This window comes from Idiotropiscis lumnitzeri, chromosome 5 (assembly GCF_059441095.1).
Source record: "Idiotropiscis lumnitzeri isolate Australia: NSW breed Sydney's pygmy pipehorse chromosome 5, RoL_Ilum_1.0, whole genome shotgun sequence".
Taxonomy (NCBI): Eukaryota; Metazoa; Chordata; class Actinopteri; order Syngnathiformes; family Syngnathidae; genus Idiotropiscis; species Idiotropiscis lumnitzeri.
Window position 1 is genome coordinate 30,108,208 of NC_142395.1, and position 22,573 is coordinate 30,130,780.

The 22,573-nt window shown below is 46.5% G+C and overlaps 1 protein-coding gene across 3 annotated transcripts in view; it reads right to left on the reverse strand.

Annotated features, from left to right (window-relative positions):
• Positions 1 to 22,573, reverse strand: part of LOC148337655 (protein TANC1-like) — a 49,019-nt gene that overhangs the window by 8,042 nt on the left and 18,404 nt on the right. For all 3 annotated transcript variants that reach the window (XM_088297009.1, XM_088297008.1, XM_088297011.1), the window contains 12 exons: positions 18,536 to 18,652; positions 16,850 to 17,146; positions 13,640 to 13,737; positions 13,124 to 13,355; positions 10,967 to 11,133; positions 8,547 to 8,855; positions 4,843 to 5,043; positions 3,532 to 3,635; positions 2,715 to 2,823; positions 2,089 to 2,211; positions 1,204 to 1,440; positions 555 to 755 (listed from right to left, as the gene is read on the reverse strand). In XM_088297009.1, the coding sequence (XP_088153135.1) occupies positions 555 to 755; positions 1,204 to 1,440; positions 2,089 to 2,211; positions 2,715 to 2,823; positions 3,532 to 3,635; positions 4,843 to 5,043; positions 8,547 to 8,855; positions 10,967 to 11,133; positions 13,124 to 13,355; positions 13,640 to 13,737; positions 16,850 to 17,146; positions 18,536 to 18,652 (2,195 nt within the window). The remainder of the gene's footprint in view (positions 1 to 554; positions 756 to 1,203; positions 1,441 to 2,088; positions 2,212 to 2,714; positions 2,824 to 3,531; positions 3,636 to 4,842; positions 5,044 to 8,546; positions 8,856 to 10,966; positions 11,134 to 13,123; positions 13,356 to 13,639; positions 13,738 to 16,849; positions 17,147 to 18,535; positions 18,653 to 22,573) is intronic.

Here is a 22,573-nt window from a genome sequence, read left to right on the forward strand (position 1 = left end):
TTACTCATTCCTATTTCTGATAGTTGTAGTCTAGTTTTAGTCTTGGAAAAGTCCCAAAAAAAAAAAAGTTTTAGACAAAGACTAAAAGTTCGTCCATTTTAGTTCAAATAGGAATGCACGGTTTCCAGCCAATCGCAAAGACTTTGTGATGCACTTTAAGGATGACGCATTCCAAACAGCGGAATCCATCCTCATTGCTCCAAAATAAGCCGAGAAGCAAAATGAATTGTTGTGGCTTTATTTCACTTCAAGCAACATCAAATCAAAACGTTTTAACAACCCGGACTTGGAGTCGACACGAGTCCAAAGTCTTGTTTTGAGCAAAGTCGCCTTGTGAGTGTCACAGTCGCCATGGTATGTGTGACGGTGCTGTCCCGGTGGTGGGCGTGGCCTAAACCAAAGCTAGGTTGCACTTCATAGCGATGTTTTGAAAGACAGAAAGGACAAAATTTCACGTACGTCACGTCACGTTTTCGTCATCAAATAACCCCGTTTAGCTCGTCGTCGCCATGAAAAAAAAAAATATTTTCGTCATCGTCAACACGGCTGCATACCTGTGTGTGTCCGACGCTGGCCGCCGCCGTGACCGCCTGCTGCACGGCCTGCTTTTTGCCGGTGGTCGTTTGGTGCCGCGGCAGATCGGCGGCGTTTTCGGGTCCCCAATCTTGTCCCAGTAAGATGTTGATGATCTCCGTGTGGCCCTTGAGTGCGCCATGGAGCAGCGCACACTGCCCATTCTGATCAGCCCGGCCCACCTGGCAAATGGAGGAGCACACCGAGAGATTGGCCATCGCTCGCCACACGCTGGCCGAGATGAGGTCCGCTCCCGTCGTCGGTCTCCCACAATAGATGCCGATCGCCCGCGGCCATATTCTTGAGATCCAGCTTCAAGTCCATGGACTCGTCAGACATTTCAGCTTACGAGTAGAATGAATGGCTTCTTTGTGATTTTTTTTTTTTGCCATTTCCCGCGACTGTCTGCACATCAGCAGAACAACTGCAGTACATTCCGAGTAGGCTAAAAAGTTTGATCCGTTTGTACGCGTACTACTAGCGAAGTGCAATATTTGAATCGGTGCGGTGATCGATCGGGAAAAGTTGCTACGATTTCATCCCCCCAAAAAAATGAACTCTGGTTGTCTTACTAGTGAGGACAGAGAATCTAGTAGTGCATGGACTAAAATTGAGACGTGAGCGACGGACCTTGGAGCCTTTCTTGCAGAGCAGCCTGACGACGGCCGCGTGTCCCGCCGCCGCCGCCAGGCACAGGGGCGTGACGCCGCTGTCCGTGCACACGTCCACGGCCGCGCCCATTTCCATCAGCAGGCCCACCATCTCCACGTGTCCCAGGTGGGCGTGGACGGCCAGAATGGGGGCGTGTCCCACCACCTCAGTGTACCAGCTCACATTAGCGCCACCGAGCATCAGCAGACGGCTGACCTACATGACGCACAAGGAGGATTGCCATTGCCTTTTTTTAAAATAGGATCCATTTTTTTTTCTCTTCAAAATTCTATACGTCACACCCAATCATTTGTTATCTTCTTTTCATTCTCTGACCACTTTCCTGGCCTTGGGAAGGTGGTGTTCTCGTTTCATCGGACTCTCTCCGGCGAGGTGATCGATTCTCATTTCTCCGGCTTTTGTGCTATTGAGTATCGGCTCTCGCTGCCCTATAACTGAGATGAATGCGATGGCGTGCGACGCAGGTGTCAAAGCCGAGGCACTGAGACCAGAACCACGCAGAAGCATGTTAAGTGTCTTCACTCGGGCCCAACGGATTCAGCGGCTGAAATTGGCTCTTATCAAATCCACGAAAATCAGATGATTTTTTTTTCCACATTACACCATAAATCGAAAAATTTTGTTTTGTTTTTGTAAATTGTAATTGTAAATTTAAACAAATACTAAAGGACAACAAATTGCAAAGCCGTTTTTAAAAATGAATCAGCTGATTTATTGGTGATTGGAATTTAATTCTGACAAATACTGTCTGCCCCCCAAAAATAAATCATTTTTTAAATTAATTTCTTAATTTATTGCCATTCTTTTCCCATTGAAAATGAATTTTGGTGTGTCAAACGTCACCTTGATATTCGGTGTGTACAGATTCCTGAGGGATGCGAGTGCAGCAGACAGGCTGTCTGTGCTGCAGTTCACCCACATGGCCTGCAGGACAGTGGAGGACACCCCGCTTTTCTTACTCAGACCCTGCATGAAGAAAAGGGAGAGAAATTCATGATTGTGGGATGCAGACTTTCAATTGTGTTGAGGTACAAAAGCTTCGGATTTCTTAATTGGCTGAAAGTGTTTTGCACTTGTAAAATATATTGCATGTCACCTGCCTCAATGTAAAGGGAGTCACCATTTAAGTTTGGTGACAACAAACACTATTTGTTCATCTCTCCTTGGCGACAGGCACGACAATTCAGTGCGCTTCCACTAGGGGGCAGAAGGCACAATCCACTTATGACCTCAGCAAACGACGGTTCCGTATCTTATTCAGACGACACAATAGCTTTCCATTCGCCACGGTAAGTGTCATTGTGAGTCCATTTCAAGGAGAATTGAGTATATTCCCGTCTCACGTGACTTTTCTCTTTTTTTTACAGTAAGACGTTTCTCATGTGAATGGTGTGCCTCGGCTCGATGGAGGACGAGAAACAACTGGCGTTTGACCGTGGCGGAGGTCGAAAGAGGACAGACTTGTTCACCTTGAATATGTGAGCCTTGAGGATGTGGTGTCCCAGTTCCATGGTCTGCTGACGGTTCAACTTGGCTTCCTGTCGGGAGAACATGAACGCCAGGAGTGCATGGCCGCTCCTGTTGACATGCGAGCAGTTTCAGCCGACGAAAATTTGCTTTGTCGCCAGGATAGTTTTGGTCACATCACGGTATGCTTTTATGAGACGACAGTGAACCACCGATATATCACATTTTATCTTCCGTGGCCTTGCTATGGGTCACATTTTTTTTTTTTGGAGAGTTTTTCGTGTGCTAAAGTGTGCCAGGCAGAACTGAGCTCGAGTGGATGTAAAGGAAGCGTCATTCAGAGCAAAAAGAAGAGGCCGAGAAGATCCCCACCAATGATGCTTTCCCATTCCCACGGAGCAAAGTGAAAATAATAGCGTATGCCCCGTCGCTGTGTCACTTGAAGGTGTAGAACGAGATGGACGCTAATAAGACATCATATGTGCGCATAAAATGACATTTTCTGTTTTGCGTGACCATTTTGGTCATTAAATGTACCGAAGATGTCGAATTCTTTTGTGTTTTATGTGTCGACTTGAACCGGAGTGAGAAATCAAACAGTTGATGAACGTTATCTGGAGAAATGTGATCGTCTACGTTTCCCGTTGCTTGACGGCAATATGGAGCACAGGCACAAATACGAGCGCTGAAAAGTGTCTCGACGCTTGAATGTGTTTCATCCGCTATTTTATTAGTAGTATCTGTTTTTCTACGGTGTCTCCACATCCAGATTTCACCTCAATAAACGAGGCTTCACTGGATTTCCGTGTCCAGTCTGACCTTGGGTCGCAGAGGAAGTCGGTGCTTTCTCCGTCCGCCCTCCAAACGAGCCACTCTCTGAAGGAGGGGTGGCACAGCATGCGTGTGCCATCTCCGCGTCTCACCTGCCGCCACATGCGAGACACAAACATTTTCCCTTCATTCACTGCTTCCTTGTAGATGTTGCTGCTTATCTACTGAATATCCTAAACAGAAGGAGTGAACGGTGACAATCGTCACATACAATCCAACTTTAATTCACCACCGCTGGAGCTGTAACAAAATGTGGTGTCATACAAAAATAGCCGCACATCGGAACACAAATCAAAATAGATTTCCAGTCGATTCCAGAAGAACTGAGTCGAAAGCTAAAGAATAAAAATGTGTCTACATACGGGTTCTAAAAGTGGACAAGAGGGGGCGGGGCTTGCCTAGCATTTAATGGACGCTCGTTCCGTAGGGAAGGACCGGCAACAGAAAAGGCACCATGCCCCTTTTCAGGTGCGTCGGGGTGGAGGAGCTCTGCGAGGTACGCTGGGGCGAGGCCATTGAAAGATTTGAATACCGACACAAGTATCTTGAAGCCAACTCTAAAGTGCACTGGGAGCCAGCGACGAGAGGCCAAGATTGGCGTGATGCGATCCGTCTTGCGAGCAGCAGCATTTTGGAGCAACTGGAGACGCTTGAGGGAGGACCAAGGTCAGGTGCGTGACAGGAATCGAGCCGACGTGGAACGAAAGCATGGATTACCGTTTCGATGTGCTGCGGGGAAAGAAAGGGCTTCGTATGGTGTCCCACAAGGTTCTGTTTGGGGGCCCTTGCCGTTGCCGCCGCTAGGTTCCTTCCTACGAAAACATGGAATTTGCTTCCATCGCTTTGCACATGACAGTCACATCGCTGAGCGAAAAAGACGCTTTCTCCTTGAGACCACTTTTGTCTTGTCTCAAGGAAATCAAAATCTGGGTTCAACTTAATTTCTTAAATTTGAACGAAAAGAAGACAAACGTTATGGTGTTAAAAAAAAGTAAGAAAATATTGAAGACAAAAAAAGAATAATAATCCGCCAATCTGCAAGTGGCGAAACGTGACTATGTCGTGTTGTTTTTGCACTTTGCTGTTTCAATTGCTTTACACCCCCCAAAAATGATCAACCAGATGACACCTTTAACAGTTCTGGTTTATTTTGGGAACTTAATGGGAGGTGATCTCACACCATACTTTTGCACTTGGAATGTTGCGTAAGTCAACGACAATCTCTCATGTAAAGCAACGCTGCTGCAGCAAGTTGATGCAAGCTACACGAATGATCAAATGTCATTTTGCTCGTCTCACCATGAATCCGGCCAGGCTGTCTAATCTCTGCCGGAAGTCCTTCCACACCAGCTCGCCCCTCACGCTGCCCGCGTTGAGCGCCCGGAACATTTGCTCATCCGTCAGCGGGTGCAGCGACGCCAGGGCCACATTTAGCACCGGAAGCACTCGCTCAAAGACGTCTTTGTCGGGGAAGCTCACGCGGCTCATCAGCAGATACACCTAACACACGTGCACATTAAACGCAAAAAGGAACACGGATTAGACATCCCAACAATCCAACCGCAGAGTGTTTTGTCGGCGGGAATTGATGATGAGATGGCACCCAATTGATTTGTTCATCATCTCTTTATTTATGAATTTGATTGATGAAATGTTGAGATCTTGCGTCGAACGGGTCAAGAAATGCGGAAATTGAGGGTCAATTTGTCAACATTTGGAAATGTTGAGGCGGAAAAATCAAAAAAATGTGGCAATTTAGGGATTGTGAAGCCTCGTCACGTCCCAAAAAGTCCAAATTGGTTGAATAAGTTGTCAAATATGGAAGTACGCGTTACATTTGTAACATGTCTCCTTTCATTTCACGTCAAATGTGAAAATGCGGGAAAAGGAGGAATTTGGGGAATGTGAAAATAGATGCCAAGATTTATTGATTGAGGTCAATATGTTCAAGTTGCTTTTGAGCAATGGAAAAATGTGGAAGGAGTAGATTTGATACTCACGGTGAGGACAATAATGGTCTAACAGACACAATTACAGACTATATTAACTTCTGCATGGAGAACACCATTCCCACCAGGACTGTAAGATGTTTCTCCAACAACAAACCCTGGATCACACCGGACATTAAAGCTCTCCTGAAGGAGAAAAAGAGGGCTTTTGTGTCAGGCGACAAGGACGAGCTGAAGAGAGTGCAGCGTCAGCTGAGAAGGAGGTCCGAGAGGGGAAAAAGTCCTACAGGATGCGGATGGAGGAACAACTGCAGCGGAACAATGCCAGGGATGTCTGGAGGGGCCTGAAGACCATCTCAGGCCACGGACAACCAGGTAAGACCCAGAAGGGGGGGGGGCTTCAGTGGGCAAATGAGTTGAACCTATTTTTCAATAGGTTTGATCAAATGCCTGACCCCGCTCAGGCTCCCCTGCTGCAGCCCCCACCCACCCCTCCTGCCACTGCGAACGAGACCCTCTCTCCCCCTCTCTCTCCCCTCTCTCTCTCCACAGGCTCCAGTTCCCAGCCTCATCAGACAACCACCACTTCCTCCTGCTCAGCCTTGTTCCTCACAACATCTCAGGTGAAGAACCAGCTGAGGAAGATGAAGGCGAGGAAGGCGGCAGGCCCAGATGGGATCAGCTCCCAGCTCCTCAAATCCTGCGCAGACCAGCTGTGTGGAATCGTCCAGCACATGTTCAACCTGAGCCTGAAGCTGGGCAGAGCCAGCTGTGGAAAACATCCTGCCTGGTTCCGGTTCCAAAGACCCCCCCATCCGAAGGAGCTCAACAACTTCAGACCAGTGGCGCTGACGTCTCATCTGATGAAGACCCTGGAGAGACTGGTCCTCGTCCATCTGCGCCCCCTGGTCAGCTCCTCAATGGACCCACTCCAGTTTGCATACCAGCCTGGCATCAGTGTGGATGATGCCATCATCTACCTGCTCCACACTTCACTCTTCCACCTGGAGAAGGCGGGGGGCACGGTGAGGATCATGTTCTTTGATTTCTCAAGTGCTTTCAACACCATCCAGCCCGCCTTATTGGGAGACAAGCTGGAGCTACCTCACAAACCGGCCACAGTACGTGAGAACACAGGACTGTGTGTCTGACGTGCTCCTCTGCAGCACGGGAGCGCCGCAGGGAACTGTGCTGGCTCCCTTCCTGTTCACCCTCTACACCTCGGACTACAAATACAATTCCACAACCTGTCACCTGCAGAAGTTCTCTGATGACTCTGCGATTGTCGGCCTCATCACTGACGATGACGATCGGGAGTACAGAGGGGTTACGCAGGGGTTCGTGGACTGGTGTCAGCAGAACCGCCTCCAAATCAACGCTGGGAAATCCAAAGAGCTGGTGGTGGATTTCCGCAAGCGTCGGCACTCTCCACCTGCACCGGTGAATATCCAGGGAACAGACGTTGAGAGGGTCTCAACTTACAAGTACCTGGGTGTTCATCTGAACAATAAACTGGACTGGAGCGACAACACAGACGCTCTCTATAGGAAGGGTCAGAGCAGACTCTTCCTACTCAGGCGGCTGAGGTCCTTTGGCGTTCGGGGAACACTCCTCAGGAACTTCTATGACTCGGTGGTTTCATCAGTCATCTTCTATGGAGTGGTCTCCTGGGCAGGAGGCATCTCGGGCCGGGACAAAAAGAGACTGGACAAACTAGTGAGGAGGGCCAGCTCTGTCCTGGGCTGCTCCCTGGACTCTGTGGACTCAGTAGGGGGCAGGAGGATGACGGCAAAACTGTCACCAATGCTGGACAACCCAGCCCACCCACTCAATGACACTCTGAGAACACTCCACAGCTCTTTCAGCGAATGACTGTTATACACCCTCGCTGTACCAAAGAGAGATTTCGCCGCTCCTTCCTGCCAACTGCTGTCAGACTTTTTAACAAGAACATTGGGTCAGGCCTACAAACGGGAGGGCATTAGTGCAATTATGCAGTCCTAGGATGCAATATATACTACTACTGTACTTTCAGCCAATGGTGTACTTAAATATTGACCAATGAAGTATTTTGTTTACCATTACAGTATTCTTATAACAGTACTTTTACCATTGCAGTATTTTTCTATCGTTGCAGTACTTTTACTATTACAGTACTTTTATCATTGCAATATTTTTATCATTGCAGTATTTTCAATCATTCAGTAGTTTTTATCATTAATGGACAGGCATTAGGAGTGTTTCCTTACACTTAGATACGTTTATACTGTGTATATTTGCATGCTTTTTATGAATGTCTGCTGCTAATGTTGTACATTAACGGCTACATTACGCCGCCGACTCTGTGTGATCGATATCTTTGCTGCTGTAACACCTCAAATTTCCCCATTGTGGGACGAATAAAGGACATCTTATCTTATCTTATCTTATATATTTCGGGGGGGTGCAGAATAATGTTCTTCAGCACATCTTCACCAAAAAACCTCTCACACATCACCAAAAAATCCCTTGTATCCAAAAAAAAAAACTCTCTCACCCAAAAATATTCACGCTCAAAAACACTCAAACAAAAAAACCTAAAACTCATCGAATAAAACTCTTATTCACACCCAAAAACTCTCACTAACAAAAAACCCTCACACTCGAGAAAAACTCTCACACATACCACGATAAACAATTACACCATAAACCTCTCACCCACACAAAAACTCAAATATGCCCAAAAATACTCTCACATTCAAAAGAAAAACTCACACACCAGAAAAAAGTGCCTCACGCTAAAAATGCCACGTTTGCGTAAAATACCCCAAATAAACTCAAACTCATCAGAAATCTCTCACTCACAATAAAACTCTTAAATGAAAAACCTCTCACACCCCAAAAAACTCTCACCTTGACCAAAAAGTTCTCAAGCTCACAACAAACTACCCAAACCAACACATAAAAACTCACCAAAGGCCTCTCTCTCGCCCCCCCCCCCCCCCCCCCCCCAAGTAAAAGTCTGAAGAGCCACATTTGAACAGCACACATCCTGAGAACTATGGAGCAGCCGACCTCTGATAGCGACACGGGCACAACCAGGTAGTTTCCCCCTTTGAGTGCCAGATGGCCTTTGTGGAACAGATCCAGAGTCAGCTGGAGGTAGAGGATGGAGCCATTGCTGCGTGTGGTCAGGTGACTGCTGAACTTGCTGAGGAGCAGCGGGTCGGGCGCCGAGCCCGTGGCCGTGGTGACGTTGGCGGCGATTTGGGCGCTGCCGCTCACCCGGTGATGGATGTAGTCGCTCAGGTCAGCTCCCAGGTCACTGCTGTCGGGCAGGATGTCCAGCGAGATGCCGGAGAACGGGAGCAGGGTGGTTATTTCCTGCAAGAGTCAGCATACATGTGATTACTTTTTCCTATTTCATATCGTATGCATATTGATCTAGATCATAATACATATTTATTGATCACATGATTATATTATACTATTGTATTCTACATTCCATTTCCTTCCAGTCCAAAACCTCCACATTTCTCAACTGATCCAAACTATTCAACTGTCTGAAGATTCACAAGATTGCAATTTTATACGTTCCAAAGGTTCCCACTTCCTCCAGGATTCCATATTTCCACACACACCCAAAAAAATTTTTTCTATCAATGAGCCATCCAATATCAACAACAGCATAAAAACTCCCCCATATTTTCTATTTCATATTCAAACTGTTCAGAACATCTTGGGAACTATTTTCCACATTCCAATAATTGTGTTTCACAATACAAATTCCAAATGAAGAGATTTTACATGCAATGGCGCCTCGACTTACAAGTGAAATGTGTTCTCATGTCTCAAATCATCTTTCCCCATTGAAAGGAACTAGTGTGTGCATCTTGGCCAGTAGTGGGCAGTGCCAATCAGAATTCAGCGAGCTCGTGTTGCCTGGCAGATTTCACAACACCAGTAGCACGCACTTTTCGTCCGAGGCCTTCAGCAACCATCGTGCAGCCGTCTCAAGGTTTTTTTTTTATTTATTTGTTTATTATTAAAAGTTGATCGAGAGTTGGGGTAGCCAATCAGATCACGAGTTTGTTTCGACGAGCCTTCTCGCTGGCCTCACGTTGAAGGCGATGGACGCGTCTTGTGATCGGGTACTCGTAAAGGGACCAGCGCGACGCGGAATCGCTACACCCGGAAGTCGTCAATGGCGACCGTTCGGAAATGGAAAATCTATTCTCGCTTTTTTTTTTTTTTTTTAACCACAATGGCCGAAACGAGGGAAATGTGTGGCTGGCAGATACACTTGCGAGGCCATTTTCAAGACAGACCTTTCCAGAGAAGCGAGGTCGTCCAACGCTCACCCAGTCGTGCCTAAGTGTCTTTCTGTATATTATTTCTCCGGCTGTGTTGTCCTAAATGATGGTGTAACGAGGGGGGTTTATGTGCATTGACTAAAGGCACTTAAATCGGAATCATGTAAATAATGTGACAACAAGTGAAGCAGCAACAGCAGCAGCGCGGCTCACTGGCTTCTTCTCTCAGCAACACAATTTCTCATCTCGTCGCCTCTTTGACGCATCGCTGCCATCGCGCAGATTCCTCGTCATTCCGATATCAGCACTTTTCAACCATTAACATTGCGTCGTCAAAGGGACTAGACATTCGTCAATCATTTTTAAAAAATAATACCCTGACCAAGAATATAGAGCTGTGAGAAAAAAATAAGTTTGCCAAATTTGGTCCAACGCCAGCGATAGATAAATGGCAAATGCAGTGTCAACACCTTTTTTTGAATCCGTCATGACTGTATTTGGTGAAAAACCTTTGTTGCACTAATATCACAGAGACTCCAAAACTTGTCTTGGTTCAGAAAAACAACAGCATGTTGACAGTGTGTAAGTTTGTTGTTTTGCTGTTAAAACTAGGTCCACAAATAATTTCTGTCATTTTATTACTTGTACGTGAAGTTCTTCATATGCGCTGTGGCACAATTTTTGTTTGTTTTTTTTAAGAGTACTGATGCTTTCTACAAGTTGCGACTTGACAGTGGTGGATTAGATTGAGTAAATCCTCAGATACAAACTGCTCAAAGCAATGAGCCAAAATTTGATCCGGATGAATTGATAACCGGTTATGCTCCAACCGGGTCTGAGAAGGTGGGATTGTGTTTTGTATCTTTTTCCTTCACAAGGTAATGCCCGATGACTTGTAATGCCTCATGGCCAAGATGGCCTCCAAATACATTTGGAGCCGTCCGAATCATGAATTCAACGAGATAACCGAGTGGCTTCTTGACAAGCTCGAGCGTGGCAACTGACATGCATTCACGCTGTAATCCAAACAGCATTTGGAGTTTTTGGCATGGGTTTGGGACAGATGCAGCCCCTATTTGCTGGGATGAGCAAAAAGCCTCGACGTCTGACGCATCGCGGTCCGACTGTGTCTTGAAGGGCTGATTTTGCATGATATGATGTTTCCGCTGAGAATGGACTCACCAAGAGCCCCGTCCTCACTGTGACCACCAGCTTGAGCCAGACGGGGAACTTGGACACAATCTTGGTGATGAAGGTGGCTATGGTGTCCCCGTAGTCCGGTTTATGAAATTCGGCCTCGTTGAGACTATCAACCAAGATGATGTAGTCTTCTTCGGGCAGCCTTCGTTCTGAAAAATAAATTGTCTCACATTTCTCTACTGGACAGGGAAACAAAACAACGATTAAAATAGAATCATTCACTTGTGTTAATTAGAGTTGTCAGAGACAAATTGTAAATGTAACAAAAGTATTCCTGATCCACCAGAGCCCTCGTGATGACTAACACATATTATCAAATACATATTAAGGAGGAAATTCCTTGCAACTTTGTTTTTGAAAATTTGATCCAATCCAATCCAACTTTATTTCTTGAGTGCTTTTGAGAATGTTGGCGAAATAGAAATGAGCGTGAAATTAGAATGCCAATTAAAAGAAATAAACAATCGATACCGGCAGAACAGCGACAGTCTCGTGTTGAGTCCAAAGCTAAAGAATAAAAATGTGTCTCCAAACGAGTTTTTAAAGTGGACCCAGAAAATATTTGACTTTCTTTTTCTTACTTTTTTACCTTTTGGGAAATATTTTTGTAATAGTGTGGAGCCAAACGGCAAAATATAATACGATATGATGGAAAAAAAACGGCATCGTTAATGGTTGACCAGAATGATCCCAAAATACGATTTGTTTCCTGCATCTGTACAACATTTGCTCCGCTTTTCAAAATTGTCCTCCAACTCTGGAATGACCCGATATATTGTCGAGACGTTATCATTGCCATGCGCTGATTCAAATATGCACGTCTTAGTTTTCTAGCAAGTCTTTGTTATGAAACCGGTGCTATTGATTCCACCCTGCTGAAAAGGCCTGGACGGTGTCGTCGTCGAGTGTCACCAAATAGGAAATCCATCTCGTTTTGTATTATCCGAGCTGTCGATGCAGCCGCGCAAGCGGGTGAGGACTCAGATGCTCTCAAGAGGCACGCCAGCTCTTCATTATTTGTAATTTTTTTTTCCGCTAACTTGCTTGATAGAGATGGAGGAGACACAACACTCGTCGGGTTGGGCCGTAATAAACGCTCGACCGGCTGCATCACAAGACGGTGAGCTGGCTAATATGGCCGAAGCGTTCCACCGCCTCTGCCTCAGCGGATTGAGTGACCTTGAAATCCGCCGGGATGCTGATGTGATACCCGAACCAAAATAACACTTCTGCCTTTCGCATGCAAACGACCCAGCATTGCCTTCCTCGCTTTCCTAGAACCCAAACATACAATCCAACTGGAGCTGGAACAAAGCGCTTTCCAGGGAAATTGGAGCACAAATGAAACACATTTAGAGTAGATACCAGAAGAAGAAGAGCAGAACATGTTGAGTCGAAAGCAAAAGCCTAAAAATGTGTCTTTTAAAAGTGGGCTCGCCTCACATTTCATGGGACAAAGATGGAGCGGCAACAGGAGCGCTTCGTCCTCGGCACCTCCGGCGGCACCTCCGGCGGCAGGCCTGGGGGGGGTACGCTGGGGCGCGGCCATTTCAAGATTTGAAGGTGAACCCAAGTATCTCCAGGCCAAGATTGGCGTGACGTGATCCGTCTTCCGAGCTCCGGTTAAAAGGCGAGCCGCGGCATTTTTGGAGCAACCGGAGGCCCGGCTGACTCCAAAGTCAATTTGCGTGACGCTCATCGAGCCGACATGTAACCGAGGCGCGGATGACCGTTTTGAAAGAAAAGGGCTCCACTTTCGTCAGCTGCCTAAAATGAAAGAAGCCGGATGGAACAACAGCACCGATTTGCCGATCTCATTTGAAAAGTTTGAGACTGTTGGCTTTCGATAAGCCGCCAGGGGCCTGAGGTCAACAGAGTTCAACGGAGGAGAGCCACTGGGCCCAAACCCCAAAACTTCTGGTGCATGTTAGTAAGTTGAAATATTTTATAACATTTGGGGCTAAAACTATTTCAACATGGTGTCAAAATGTCATCTCCAAATTTGGGCTTTACTTTTTCTAGGATGCTTTGCAGAAGCTCTCCTGCTCAAAAATTCCAATGAGCTTTCAACTTCAATCGTGCATTTGTCTTCAACTTTCAGGCCACCTTTATGTGTGTGCGTAGACTTGACTTTATTACCCTTGCGCAAGTTGGTCATGGGCTCCAGGACCCCCTTGCGGAAGGCCGCTATGGGGTCTTGGACGCAGGAGCGCAGGCTGAGCATATTCTGGAGGTGAGCTTCCTGGATCAGCAGCTCCCTGTATGGGCTGAGTTGTGGCGATCGGGCCAGCAAGGCGGCGACGCTGTGAACAAATTCTGGGACCAGGCAGGTGTATGTGTTGTCCGCCTGGCAGAAATGATAAGCGACCACCTGCAGAATGAGGACGTTCAAGATGTGATCGATGGCACGGTCACAAAAACGGTGAAAACCACAAGCCCCGATCAGTCGATGCATTTTCACGTCAACGAAATGCAAGCATCTTTCTACGGTATATCGAGATGACTTGATTCCGTCAGCACATGCGGCTTATTACTTGGAACACGATTTTGTCTGTGCGTGAAGTGAAACCCATACTGCGGTGGAACGAGACTGAACGGTGAGATATTCCGTCCCAAGTGTGAGACGACAAGCACTCGTGTGGTGTTGAAAGGTACCTTGCTCGCGAGGCTTCGGGCGAGCTCGTTCCGCTGTGCTGTGCCGTCAGCACTCTGGTTGATTTGGGACTCGGCGGCTTTTCGCTGCCTTTCCCCACCTGAAGAGCGCACAAAGTTTATACATTAGGAGGTGTCAGATATCGTATGTTGGGAGGAAAAGAAAAACAACACAGATGCTCTTTCTGCATTTGTTGGGTTTCATTGACACGCTCCTTGTACTAGTATACTTTTTGTCCTTGTACTAGTATACTTTTTGTTTTTGTTCTAGTATACTTTGTGTCCTTGGACTAGTATACTTTTTGTCCTTGTTCTAGTATACTTTTTGTCCTTGTACTAGTATACTTTTTGTGCTCACTACGAAGACAATTCAGCACACTAGTAGAGCGACTATCTCATTGGTAACGTTTTTCCCACAGCTGTTTGACATTTTTGCGCACGAGTCGGAAAACTACACGTTACGAGTGACACAAAGCCGTGTACAAGTTCACAGCTGCATGCTACTAATACAACCACTAGACTCTAGTGACTAGAGGTTATCTGGTAGAATTTTGTAGTACAAAGAGGATGCGTTTTTTGCAACAAGTTTAGACGAGAAAATTCATAATTGTGCATATGACTTCCCGCCGAGTATAATCCTTCTCAAACAGTGGTGCTTTTTTTTTTAAACTAGAATAACGTGTAATTGCACATCCACGACAGAAGGGGGCAGTCACATTTTCTGTGTGTGCGGGGAGAGCAAGAAAATACACGTTCCAAAACAATCCAACTTTATTTCTAGAGCGCATTTCACAACATCTGGAGTCATTTATTAACAACGAAAATAAATATAAATTAGCAGGAAATTAGAAGATATGACAAACCCTTAAGAGACACCATAGAAGGAAAATAAAGCGTGACTAGAAGTCTGTTCTAAGTTTTGTTTTTGTTGATCTGTATTTCTTTCATTTTTCTTTTTGTTGTCTTTATTGTTACTCAGAACTTTTTTTATATGATTTTACTTATAGACGCGGCGGAGAATTGGGGCGAGATGTTTTTTTTACTCAAAGATTGTCACGATCCGTGTCTGTCATGCCATGTGCTTTTGTTTTGACAGCTGCGGGGGGCGTGGTCTCGGGCCAGGTCGTCAGCAGCTGCGGGACTCGCCCACCAGCTCCACACCGGACTCCTATTCACTCACTGATTGCACACACTATTTAAGACACTTACACTGACTCCCCAGCGTCGGATCGTTATCCCACATCGCTCACGTTCATGTCCCGCGCTCTTGTTAATAGTTCTCTTGCTACTGCGTGTTTTGAGTTGTTTTTCCCCGCCAGCTACTGCTCGGTGCGTTTTCTGTTCTTTGCTTCCCGATTGGAATCCTCTTACCCTTGTGCGGTAAGCTATTTGCCTTTTGCTTTCTTTCCCTTGCCTTTTGCAAGCGCTTTTCGTTCCTCCTTACTGCCTTTGCTCCCTGGTGTGATTTTCCGCCAGCGCCCTTGTTTATCCCTCGTTCGATAGTTAAGTTCCATAGTCGCTATAGCCGATAGCCCCGGTTGATTCGCGATTGCATATCGGAGATTGTCTATTTGATTATTAATAAATATCATTTTCCCGTGTCCGCGCTTGGAGGGTCCTGCTCAATCCACCAGCATTGCAAAGATGGCGTCACTGAAAATAGTTGCGTAGCGCACGTGACGTTAAACAGGGATTCCAATCGGATGCTTCGGTATTATACGGATGTCAAATAGAGCACAGAAATGTGGAGTTGTCCTCCTACTATGCAGAAATGCAGGTCCCAAAAGTATCAAAACAAAAGCAGTTGTGGCTTTTGCGACGGGTGCGTCTACTCAACCGGCAGGTAAACAAGCAGCAGTCGTCGGAAAAAAACATCGTCGTTCTACGAGCGTGCTGAATTGTCTCACTTGTGAGGACGGAGCGCATACTAGTCGTGCACATGCACCTCAAGGATCCCGAAGAAATGCTTAAACAGCTTGCAGTGAACGCATTTACTGCCATTGACGACTCAAGACGTCAAAGAGCAATTGTATTTTGAACCGGGCTGGTTAATTAGTCCGTATTTAAACAAGTGTGCAAAATGTGCGGTCCGACCACAACGAACAACACGGCGATCGTTGCAGCCTCCTCCCGACGTGGCAGAAAGACTGCAGTCATGTTGACTATCAATCCAAATGACAACATACGTGGAGTGCACGTGTCCATGAATAATGCGGTGATGCTGAAAAATGAACACGGCTGCTGTTGCTATGCATTTGCACCACATATCATCCAAACAGTGCCCAAGATGATGTTTTGTTTCGAGAAACACTAAAGTGAGCACCGCAGCAAAATTTGACTTTACAAAATATTTTCTTCTTAAACATTTGCGTCAGGAGGAAATTAGGAAATACATTTGCGACAAAAGGTGACAAGTTGTTCTATAAAAACCATTTACAAACAATTTTAGAGGGTAACCATCAATCCAACACACGTTAGATATAAAATGATAATAACGAAAGCGTTGCAAATGTACTGTCATTTGAATCGGTGGCGAACCTGGAAACATAATTCTTATTAATATTATGAGTATATTTTTGATAATAATAATAAATGACCAGTTTGGTGAATTTTGGGGTGTGTGGAATCTGTTCATTATCCAATAACAAACTCATCTTGAAAACTTCCAAATCAATCCAATTCTTACTTTGGCGTGATCTTGGTGACGAGGAACTACACTGAGGAGAGTCGAGCGCTCGCATTTGGACAAAGGTAGCGCTCCTCTGCCGTTTTGTGGCCTCTAAAAGCAATTTTTAACCTTCCTTGGAGTGGGAGCAGCCGTGTCATTTCGTCAACGCTAGCATATAAAAAGCCAGAATGATTTGAATTCAGACAACAGAGCGGCAACGCATGCGGCAATACGAACCGATGTCTCGCCTCTCCCGTCTGTGTCAAATGCAGGCCCACAAAGTCAAAACGCCGCCGCCGGTTGCCGTTAGCCGCAAGCGCCTCAACTCGAGAGCTCCTTTGAGTTGAAGCATTTGTGGCCAAAGCCACCCTGTGACCCTTTTTTTTAACTTTGTGGACGCCGGGGTGCCAATTTTTACTGCAAACTAACCGCTGCTTCTTCTCGATGTGAAATGTTGTGGCACGCAACTCAAAGTGAAGTGTACCTCGGACGCTTGGCGTGTACGACATCCACTGTATGTTTGATTCATGTTTTGATCAGCTTACATTTGGGAGAGGAGCTCGGGCTGTACGGGAAGCTGGGCCCGCCGCGTCGCGTGTGCGTGTGCGTGCCGTGACAGCCGAGCGCCACCAAGCGCCACATGATGGCGGTTTTGCCTGAGCCGGCGTTGCCCACGATGACGGCCCCTCTTCCCTCACAGTTGCTGTTTTTTCTCAACACCTCATCCAGACGCGCGAAGAGCCAATCCCGGCCCACGAAAGATGTTTCCGCAGTGGTGCCGGGAACTTCGAAAAGCAGCGGTTTCAGCATGATGTCGACTTGTTTGAAATGGGCCAATCTCCCTGGAGGAAGTACGAGATGAGAAGAGAGGGCAAAATGACTCACCTGCTGTACTAAAGCAGAAGCGCAAATAAAAAAAAATTCATCTCTTTTATTGAAGTCAAAAATATTGAAAATGATCAATGTGCAGATACAATTTTGTGTGAAATAGCAATTTTGATGCTCTTTGTAGCTTTGGCTCAACCATTAATGCGATCATTATGAAAAATGCTAAACGCAAAGTGACGAGATCGTGCCCCACGGCCAAAATCTCGTCATGGCGCTATTTTCCACGAGTGACGATCCGCCACGGGTTTTGCTACGTTTCAGAACCAGCATTGCAATCTCAGAGCTGTGACGGCCAGTCAAAAAATAAGTTGAAGGCTGCTTATCATTCATGACCTGCGGCTTGAAAGCAAAGTGTAGAGAGTCTCTGCTCGGGTGCAACAAGTGAACGGGCCAACTCATCTTTGCCAAAATAGCGACATTCTCCTCTTAAGTGTCGCCTTTTCCTCACTGGCAATCCACTTTTTACTTGTTAATTGTGCCACGTCGTGCTGTCGACCCGTTACCCTTTTTTTTTTTAAACAAATTAATCGCAAAGAATTCCCTAATTAATTGCAATTAATCGCATCACTACTATTTTTTGTGAAGCTTTGAGCAGGTAGAATTCATGTAAAATCACCCAAATATGAAGTGTATTTTCAATCAAAGGTGGTTGGATTAGCTATTATTGATCCTTGAATATGATCTAAATGGCCTCACATAATCAAGAAAGCACGATCATATCCTTCATATTTTTCGGTGAGAATTTTTATCCAATCAGAATTCAGCTCGCTCGCGTTGCCAGGCAGATTTCACCATACCGGTCCGAGGCCTTCAGATCCAATGGTGCGGGCGTCCCTTCTCTGTGAGCAAAGGGGCTTTTTCGGTCGATAGACACTTGCGATAGCCAATCGGATTACGAGTTGATCTCGCTGGCCTTACCCCGCATTTTGTGATGGAATACTCACTTGCGAGGGGGCAGCGCTAAGCGGAAACAACACACCTGAACGTCGGAACTGGCGACCGCTCCTAAATCTAAAATATATCCTTGATTTTTTTCTTTTTGAAACCACGGCGGTCGAAGGAGGGAAAAGTGTGGATTTGCGAGGCCATTTTCAAGTCGGACCGTTCAAGAGACGCTCGGTCGTCCGACACTGTTTTTGTATGTTACTTGTCCAGCCGCGGTGTCCTAAATGATGCTCAGATGAGGGGAATTTATTCAGGTCGGACTAGAAATGCACGGCCTGTCACAGCCTTAAAGTACAGGAAAAGAAATTGGAGCTTTAAGACTTGCCACTCGTGGAGATGAGACCGTGCAAAGCCATACTAACCCTGCACTTATCTCCCAAGGGGAACAAATAAAATACCTTTGGAGTCCTCATATGTGCGTCCAGGTATGTTGAACTTGCGTACGGAGCCCCTGTGCCCGCCGACCTGTCGGTTCTCCAAATAACTCAGATCATCCGGTCTCGTGGAACATGTTGCTGTCGAGAGAGAAATGCAAAAACTCACGCGTGTGAAATTCATGGCTTGATTGCATTTGTGTTTCCATGGAAACGTGAGGAATAATCTGTTTTGCCGCTCCATGATAAATACTCAGTGACCTTGCCAAGTCAGGAGGGAGGAAGAGGCAAGGAACAACAATTCTTGTCATTTGGATTTCTTCAAAATGTTGTCATTTTTTAAATCACAGTCTCACAAAGTTAGACACACTGCTCAAGTATTTATTTTTTTTTTATAGGGAATATCCCTCGCAATGACAATGAGGTGCCACGTTGAACTGTCAGTGCCGGTGACAACACCAAATCGAACACACCTTGCTCCGCCTGCGCGCCTGAGTTCTTGTAAGACGGATGAGTCACATGACCGCATGGAGCACAGAATAGCTTATTGAGTCCAGTATGAACATTTTCACTTGGGCATGCGCTCACGTTTGTCGCTCGCCGTTTAGAACGTGGCCAGGTGTTAAGTTATTTGGATGTACGCTGAATATGTCGTCGCAAAGAGCTGGATTCTTTTAGCTATTCAATAATGAAGACAGCCAATTAAGAAGACCCCAAGCCCCCCCACCACCACCACCCACTCTCTGACGTAAATATCAATGACAGCATTTTTGTTGCCAAACAAACCTACAGCGTCGAGTTGGTACTCGGCTGCGCACAATGAGAGCGCCACTGCCCACTACTGGAGTGGAGGTGCAATTACACTTTCTTGTAGTACAGCGGAGGGGGGGCATGTTCCCCAGGGTCACACGCGCCCACAATTTGAGAAGTGCTGGGCTATCGCAATATTTGGAGTGAATCGCACACAATTCCTTTTCAGTGTGATAAAAATGGAAGATCTTAGGTCATACGACACTTGCCTGGATGACACGGACGGTATGAATCAAGCGCATCCACTGGCCAGATGATGACCTGGCCTGACTGTAATCATGACACAGCCACCGTTAATCTGGGAGGATCCAAGGAAGCTGAAGCACATCTCTGAGCTCTTATCGGCTTAAAGCTTTTTCAGGCTGAAAAATTGCAGCTAGCAATGAAGTCAATCCACAAAATGTCACATGCTTTGGTCCTAACGGATCATCAAACGCTTCCAACGTCCGAATGAATTGGCCTCTCTCGAGCCGATTCGTCAGCAATTCTTCCTTCTGAGGTCAAATCCCAATTTGCAGTTGAGCAACTTCAGCGGTGTCACATTTTGTGCCACAACATGCAGAGTCATAAATAAACTGCTTGTAGGATCTTATTTTCTGGGGCTTGTTATCTTATTTAGTTTTACGTGTCGCACGTGTGCTGAGAAATATTTCTATTGATGGGGCCTTTCGTTTGTTTGAGTATCTGCGTCTTTCCTTGCCTCGTCCACTTGTGAAACAAGGACGGTTCCATAGAGAGGCACGTACTCAACTTTTGCAAATACTCAAGATGCTTTCCTTGTATTTCATAATCCTCTATCAACAATGACATGAAAAGGAAATGAAGAGGATCACGTATCCGGCAGGAGAATGGAGGATGGAGAGAACATCTTCAGCGCGAGGTGTGAACGGGAGAAACGGTGCGAAGGAGGTGTGGCGTGGGATGAGAAAGATTGCTGGCGAAAGGCTGCCCGGCCACCAATGGGAAGAAAAGAGCGAGAGCGAGCGAGCGTGAGAGAGGAAAAACCAAAAGTCCTCTTTTCAACCAAGTTTTGACGACAGCCCCGGTCGCCCGCGACCAGGCTGCCGAGCTTTTCGGGGTTAGCCGGCAACCTCCTGTTCATCCTTCGCCGCATTCGAAAGTCAACTCAATGTCTCACTCAAAGACCTAATGGGTGCCGTCCACATTATTCAGATCCGTGCCGACTGCGGAATGTTCTTTTTCCGCTCGTATCTCTCGACCATCCCGAAGACCGGGTCCAGCGAAAACGCAGCCGTGATACTAGGCACCAAAGCAAAACGCTGCAAAATGCAGACATACTGCAACCGCTGCCACGTCCGCGTTTACTCGATATTCATTGATTCAATGTCAAAGATAACCCAGTCGGCCAAATGTAGTCGTCGCGGTGCAAAAAGATTTCCGTGTCCTCCGGTGGTTGCCGGTGTCCTGAAGTACGGACTCGTACTGAGGGGGTGCAATTAATTTTGCAATGGGGCCACGTGAGAAACTGGAACGCTCTCAGACAACATGCTCAGTTGAACGTTATTTGGAAAAAAGCGGATTGTCTTCTTCGAATCAATTGTTACGTGTGTAGCTATTCTCGGTATTGTCATTAGGCAATTTGAAATCAAAGTGGAAGCACTCACTAAAATCCCTTTTTACCCTTTAAAAATGATACCATTCATTTTGCACAGCAACTGCCAACTCAAATTGGACTCCCAAATAATAGCGAGAAGTGGGGAGCCCAATCATATTGACCGAGATGTACAAAGATAAAGCGGTGCCTTGAAATATGGACGCATTTGCGTGCGGTATTATCCGAGCAAATCCTCTCGGCCCTTTTCCCAACATTTAAGAATGACGCAAATGCCATTCTCTTTTTGGGGGGTAAAATAGGGGTCGGAATATTCGGGAAATGTAACAAAAACATTGCTAAGTTTGTAACGTCGCAGATGCAAGTTGGACGTCGCGCTCGCTCGCTTGTACGAGCGTCCGCACGGTGGCTCGTCCAAGAAAAGCAGCGCATATTTGTTGTTTTACTTTGCGCTCACAGTGAGGGCCGGTCAGAAACTGTGGGTGGGCCAGCTGTGGCCCCCGGGCCGTACTTTGCCCCGATCCGGACGAGTCCACGGACTTTAAGCTGGATGTCAACGATAGCGAAAAAAATGCTTCCTGGATTCTGTCATGAACACGAGTACGCGATTGACTTTGGCAAACCGCCGCCCTCTTCGATCCGCTTCTTCTCCCGATGCTCGACTGCCGGTTGACGTGCACGCGTGCACGTTTTCGTATCGCAGCCTAATTCTGCGTTGGAACGGTCCATTCGTCATCGTTGCAGCATTTTCCACATGGGACCGATTGAAGCTTTGTTTTAAATTTGGAGCGATACGCAATGTTCTCAACTTTCATGCGGAGTAAATCGTAGCAGGCCCAGCCAGTACGGCGCAGCCCACTTTGTCTTTATCCTCAATTTCATCTCGACTGTCTAAACCAAAGCACCGGCAGGCTTTACTGTGAATCCGCTCCTTGGGGAATGTCTTTTATGGAACAGACGAGAAGAAGAGGAAGAAGCGAGCGCCTTCTGCGGCAGCGCCGATCGTGACGGGAGAGCTCGGAGATTTCGTTTTAGGACGGCCGCACGGGCCATTTCGACTGCACTGCCGGGCCGAGGCACGGCGCGAGGGGTTCTCACCGGCTGGATCGTCAAATGAAAAGTTGGCACGTGCGACCTTCACAAACCACCAAATGTATGGCCCAAGAATGACGTTGTCACTCTTCATCGCCACCTTCTGGGATCGATCTTTTTACCAGCTCGGCGCAGACATCATCAGACGCTCTCTGCGGAAGTCAAATCAACCACGCGGTATCCGGTCGTATAGTTGGGCAAAATGTAAGTTTGATTAAACCTGAGCAGTTATTTTTACCCGAGGAAAGTTTTGCCCCGGTTGATCCGAGGACACTTGGTCGGCTTTTCTCCGCGGTAAATCAAACAACCTTGTCACATTTCTTTTCAAGACATTTTATGGATTCTTGGAGGAACAGTTGAAAAAATATCGTGAATTGTCCCCGTCGTCGATGGTGAAGCCCCCTCTGAAGACCTCCATCTTTCCAATAATTCCAGACCTGTATCCGACTTACAACTTGGAAAAAAGTCTGACATTATTCATTGAATACCAATAATGTTTTCGAGAAATATCAATCTGGTGAGCCGTAGTACACAGACAGCTCTTTTTAGCTATTTGAAAGGATCTCAGGTGCTTTGCAGACGTCTTG